Raw genomic sequence first — 6,497 nt, 5'->3', positions numbered from 1 at the left:
GTGTGTGTGTGTGTGTGTGTGTGTGTGTGTGTGTGTGTGTGTGTGTGTGTGTGTGTTTGTGTGTGTGTGCGCATCTGTAGCCTGTTATTGTCTAATTATACCGCACTGTCAATGAATTAAAAGTAAATATATAAGTCGTCATGAACACATCTGTCCATCAGACAGAGGGCTGCTGTGCCTCCTGTCATCATTAATGGACGTCTCTTTAAAATGACCGCTCAGAGGAGAGGAGTTCTCATTTCTCTAACCGCCTGCTGCTTCCCCTCCTCTCTCCTCGGTTCCCCTCCTCGGCTCCTCCGCTCGCATCTCCTGTGGGCGGGACTAAGTCTCGAGGATAGGAGGCGAGGAGGGGAGTCGAGGAGGGGAATTTGATGAAATGAGAACGGCCCTCAGAGTCCGGCGCACTTCCTGGGGGCTTGCACTAACCCAGGGAACCGGTAGTGGTAAAATGCTAACTCACTTCCGGGTTTTAGGACTCGTCACTGCACCACTCTATGCAACAGCGCCCCCCTGTGGAGGAAACGACAACATGTAGGTTTAGTCCTGCCGGAAGTTCTCATGTGGCGTTTGCGTTGTTTTTGTCCCGTGTACCCGGAGTTGGGTCATCCAGATGATTACTTCCTTGCGATGGTACTGTTAACAATTGCTTCCACCTAATGATAAATGCATCAGGGAAATACGCTCTTAACTACCAGCACATTTTTTTTTTTGGAGTTGTTGGTGATCTCAACAGAACACTACTCGACTTAATATTTTGTCAATATAAAAACATTTTTACATTGCATGTTTTCGGCTGCAGCTTGAATTTAGTTTTCCAGAGATACATGATTTTAAACCATAGAGGGTTATATCTAAATTTGTTTAATATATTTATATTTGAGTTTATATTTTAATGGCTTTGGCTTGGCTTTTTATTTTATTTTTGGAATACAGGATTGTAAACCTTATACTAGGCTTTAAATGTGCAGTTCAATGCACGTTTTCCGGGTTTTGTTTGAACGCCACACGAAAGGAGCAGTTTGTTTTCGTCACATGACAGGAAGTAAGTGTTGGACGTTCATCGGTACATGGGAAGTGTGTCTATATACGACACAACTCTGAAGTCTGGAAATACAACAAACACCACTTATTTTCGAGGATTAAATGTGTTTCCAGAGAAAACGGGTCGGTGTTGTCTCTGAGTCAGATTAACGCAGCTGCTGGTTTCTGGCTGCTATTTGTCCACCGGGGCGAGCTAGTTTTTAGCAAAGTGGCTAGCTAAGTAGATCACAACCTTGCCCTGTCCGTCAACAAGCAGCAGTTTAGCTATGTATGCTCCTGACAGCTTTTAAACAAACCCGTTGTTATTTTCCCTGTAGCTTAATGTAGTGTCACTGCCTGCAGCAACCCATGGTGTGTTAACGACAGACTGGAGTCCTGTTCTCAGTGCTTTTGAAGAGCCATGAGCACCGACTGACAGCGGGGTTAGGCTGACATGGACTGAAGCTGGGCGGATGAACACCTGTCGTCTCTGGCGGTAAGAAGTCACTCTGTCTGGTTACTACGTTAACGCTAGTTAAAGTGACGTCCTGTTAATATTTTGTGCTACATTTAATTGAGCATTTAAAGCAACTGTTAAACTGCAAACGTGTGTTAAGGCATTCTTTGGTGACCATGCTGTTAACTGATAGACCCTGTAACTGCTTTCCCTCTATGAGGTCACTGCAGCCACATGAGCTCTGTCATTGATGATACGACGTCAGAAAGCTTCAGTGTGGTGTACTTCCAATTATTCCACTTTAATTAGCTAGTTAATATAATACAAAAATAAATTCCCTTTGGAGAGTACGGTATCGCTTTAAATGTCTCTAAAAGGCGTCCCAGAAAATGGCGTGGCCTTGGCGAGCGTTCGGACATCCCGTCCCTGCTGAGCCCTCAGAGGGTCAGCTTCACAGGAGGAGGGAACAGGCAAGCAGGGGGTTTATGGGGTACATGCCTTATGCCTTGTATGATGACATGTATCAAAGATCAATAATTATTGTAGTCACACTTGAGTAATTCTATATTCAAAAGTCTGGATTTTAGACATGACTTTGCTGCAGATGCTGGCTCACCCATATAGGAGAAGATTGCCTAATGGAGATACCGTTTTCACTCATGACATTATGAAGCCATCGTATTTCTAGATATCAATAAGACATGTTTCCTATGTTTGTTAGACATTGAACAGCCCACCTGTCAGCTTCAGAGAAGCCTGCAGGATGTTGGAAGGCCTGGTGGCCTGGGTGCTGAACACATACCTGGGGAAATATGTCAGCAACCTGAACACAGACCAGCTCTCCATCGCCCTTCTCAAAGGTAATTACACATGCATTACTTCAGGTTCTAACAGATTATTTTACAAACCATGCTACATTGTTCTATACCAGGATGAACATGAGCATGTTACATTCTGGGCCGATTATCATTGGATAAGCACAAATGTAATCATACAACTCTGTGGACCAGCCCGTAACAAAGACCTCTATCACGAGAAAAATAATCATTATTAAATACCTGCTCTAAGAGCCATTTCTATAACCACCTCCAGCCTACTAACTACTTATGATACTGTAAGTGTACGGACTGACCACCAGAGTCAAAACTTTAATTAGTATAATCACTTGCATAGTGGATACACAAATCTAATCCTCTGACCCCATCCTAGCGTACCACAGACAGACAGACAGTGTATTTTTCTCTGATTGTTGTCCTCTTTATGTGACCCCCCCCACCCCGCCCCACCCCGCCCCACCCCAAGCTCAACAAGCAGCTGGTTACTCTGCTGAGTCCAGCTGCAAAAAACTAAAACAACATCTAGCCATGATAGAATTGAAGCAACACGAAGTCATCTGCAAATCAGATGACATTGGTCGATAGCATAGCCCATTTTCATCCTTTGTGTCATCTCAATTTAATGATGGCAACTGAGTCTATGCCCTTGTAAGGAACTGTTTTAGATTTGTTAAAGTGGGATCCTTTATATTGGAAAATCCCTTGGTCACTGTGTAACTACCAGTTGGTATTTGAGTGTGTGTGACGGTGTTGCTCCTCAGGCGCCGTGGAGCTGGAGAACCTCCCTCTGAGGAAAGATGCCCTCCGAGAGTTTGACCTTCCATTTGAAGTAAAAGCAGGTGAGACACACAACGTTTAAACACAACTATCAAAACAATATCCAAAGTGGAATAGGGGAGTGCTCTCAAAGACAAAAGTTTATCCACACATCAACTGTGCATGTGCTTTATGCTTCGATAAATGTGTTTATGTAAGGTAATGATTCTCAGTGCTGAACAACAACTTTACTCAACTAAAAATAACATGGCATGGCATCAGTTTTCAATATGGCTGGTAAATAGACATCACCCAAAGATCAGTATTTAGTTTAGACCCACTTTTCAGTCAGCCGCAGACATCGCTGGTTTAGCTGGGTCATGTTGATGAAGTTTAACGGCAGCAAGCTTAACGTTCAGGACACATTTACTGTGTCTCATATTGCGCCAGAAAGAATAATGGCCAACATTTGGTGAATAAATGTTTACTTTTAATGGACAAAATCTCAACAATATGTGTACATCAAATTATATTGTCAGATGGTAATGTCTTAAAAGGTCATTTCAACTGAATCCTACGTATGGGTAATGTATGAAAAGACGAGTCAACCTGCCTGTACTGAAGAGATGACGACTGAAAGTCTCACTTTAGTGTTTCTCTTCTGACTTCTTGTATGTGTACTGCAAGTATCTCATAGAGCCTGTCAGTGCCTTCTGTCCATCATAGCAAGCTGAGTCAGGATTCTGCTGTCTGCTAACGTGTGCTCTGATGGAATGACGGTGAATGCCTGCTTCTCTTCTCAAATGAAAGGAGTTCAAGGGAATTTTGGGAGGTGCATCACAAAGGAAGTCAGGGAGTTAAGGAGCTGAGGTTCAACTTGTAAAACTCACACTCATGCCAGGACGTGTACGTACAGAATAACACAAAGACATTCTCTAGTGAGGCGTAAGGGTTCAATGCCTTTTAAGCAATTTAAAAAAAAGAAAGAGAAGAAAAAACCAAGAAACCTAAACACTTCCAGCTTCTAGTGAAGGCTGTCTGTTCAACATCGAACGACTGGAGCCTGAGGGCAGCCCAGGCTCAGTGCTCCTCATCAAGAGAACACTGATCATTCAGGTCCTCTGGGGCACTCCAATGCTTTTAGACATAAACAAAGTATATAATATAACACAACATGTTTGTAGCACTTCTTCAACTTCAACTAATGACAAAGAGCATAGTTTAACATACTCCTCTTGAGCTGTTTAAACGTCAGTCCAACACTAACAGCACGTGGTTAGAGATGATCCAAAACGTCTGCAGCAGCTTCACAAACACTCATACACCCATACTCGTATTCAGGATGTTTCCTCCAGTGTGATCCATTTCATCATGTTGTCTTTCCCCAGGCTTCATTGGAAAGATTACTCTGCAGATCCCTTTCTACCGGCCTCACAGTGACCCATGGGTGATCTCCATGTCCCAGCTCAACCTCATCATCGGCCCTATGCAGCTGCAGGAATACGACGGAGAGAAGGAGAGAGAGGAGGAGAGGGAGCGCAAAACACGCCTCCTCAAGGCCCTGGAGGACAAATTCAAAGTAGGTGGATCTACGTTATACATCATTGAAGGTGTTCTTGTTTTTCTCCCCTAAGTGAAGGTATACAAAAAAAACAAAATCCTCCGTCATTTTTCATCAATCCAGCAACTAAGTTCTTAGGTGTGACCCTACAGTAGATTCACATGTGCAACGTATAACTTTTTTGCGCTGTATGTACGTGTCACTTTACACCAACACATTTTTACCAAAATACCTTTAAAGATGGCGGCAGCGTGAAAAGCTGGGTAGCTCTTCAACCCCAGGATAAGAAGAAGGATATGGTGCTTTAAATATCTCTGTTAACTAAACATTAACAGGGGATGAATTTGCGATCAGGTGTAACGGTGGAAAAAACAACTTTACCAAGCAAGAAACGGACGAACAAACAATTTGCGTCACCCGTCCCCACAATGGCGGAAGTAGGAGAAATAAAACATCTGATGCTCGAAATGAAGGAAGAAATATCGAAAGAGATCAAAGACTTCAGAATGGATTTCAACACATTTCGAGTTGAGACGGATAAGGACATAAAGAAAATGATGCAACTGACAACAGAACTACGCACCGATCAAACAAAAATGAGCGACAGAGTGGATCAGGTGGAGCGTCGTGTCGGTGAGATGCATGACACAGAAATACTTCACCAACAATCAATTAAATATCTGGTAAATAAAGTCTCAGAGATAGAAGAACGCAATGACTACCTGGAAAGTAAGACCAGGCAAAAGAATGTGCGGATATTCAACATACCAGAGAAAAGTGAAGGAGAGAATATGTCAACTTTCCTGAAGAAACTATTCAACGAGGTGCTTCAAATACCGGGAGATTTGAACATCACCAGAGCGCACCGGGAGTACAGAGAAGTAAAGGAGCAGGCCAGACTGATTATTGTTGCTTTCCTAAACTTTGAGACCAAGAAGCAAATACTACAGGCTGCATGGGGAAAGAAGAAGTAACTTATAGTGGTATGCAAATCTTCTTTGATCATGACTTTACCTTTAAAGTAAGACAACAAAGAGCCTTGTACAGACCTATCAGAGACCAACTGAAGGCCAAAAATATCAAATCGCACATCTTGGCCCCGGCAAAATTGAAAGTTTTCAGCGAAGATGGGACCACACAGACATATGGAAATCCAAAAGCTGCGGGGAAGGCTCTCGTAGAACGGGGCCTGGTAGTTGGTGTGCCCCCACCGCGTGACCAAGATACTCGGAGCATGGAACGGGACACCGTGCAGCGACAACGATGGGAAGTGGATAATATACAACGGAGCAGTCGGAGCATTATTAAACTGGTACAGGAGGCAGAGAAGAACCTTGGCATATGTGAGTGAAAACAGCATGCAGATCACGGTTGAAACGGGTATTTTGCTTCAGAACTGTGGTCAGTCTTTCTCTCATGTACTTATGTTAATTAAGGATAACCGTATGAGCCTGGTGAGAGGCTTTATTTATGTTCCCCTTATTAGACAAGAAACCTTTACGGCATGGAATGTTTGTTTTTGTTTTGTGCGTCATTTTCGGATTATTCTCTTTGTTTAAGCCCATCTTCTTCAATATATATATATATATATATATATATATATATATAAATGTGTATAAATGTGTATATATATATATATATAAATGTATATATATATATATATATAAATGTATATATATATATATATATGTATATATATAAATGTATGTATATATGTATATATAAATGTATGTATATATGTATATATATATGTATATGTATATATATGTATATATATATAATATGTATCTATATATGTATATGTATATATCTATATGTATGTATGTCTATATATGTATATGTATATATGTATCTGTCTATGTATATA

General features: G+C 41.7%; 1 protein-coding gene across 1 annotated transcript in view; it reads left to right on the top strand.

Moving 5' to 3' along the window:
* The first annotated feature begins 1,042 nt into the window (after positions 1 to 1,042).
* vps13d (vacuolar protein sorting 13 homolog D) overlaps positions 1,043 to 6,497 on the top strand; it is a 96,253-nt gene continuing 90,798 nt past the window's right edge. Inside the window, 4 exon segments of the mRNA XM_034129221.1 lie at positions 1,043 to 1,516; positions 2,199 to 2,337; positions 3,075 to 3,152; positions 4,458 to 4,648. Coding sequence (XP_033985112.1) covers positions 2,241 to 2,337; positions 3,075 to 3,152; positions 4,458 to 4,648 — 366 coding nt within the window. The 5' untranslated portion in view covers positions 1,043 to 1,516; positions 2,199 to 2,240.

Source organism: Trematomus bernacchii, unplaced genomic scaffold (assembly GCF_902827165.1).
Source record: "Trematomus bernacchii unplaced genomic scaffold, fTreBer1.1, whole genome shotgun sequence".
Taxonomy (NCBI): domain Eukaryota; kingdom Metazoa; phylum Chordata; class Actinopteri; order Perciformes; family Nototheniidae; genus Trematomus; species Trematomus bernacchii.
This window is presented reverse-complemented; position numbering and strand designations above follow the sequence as displayed.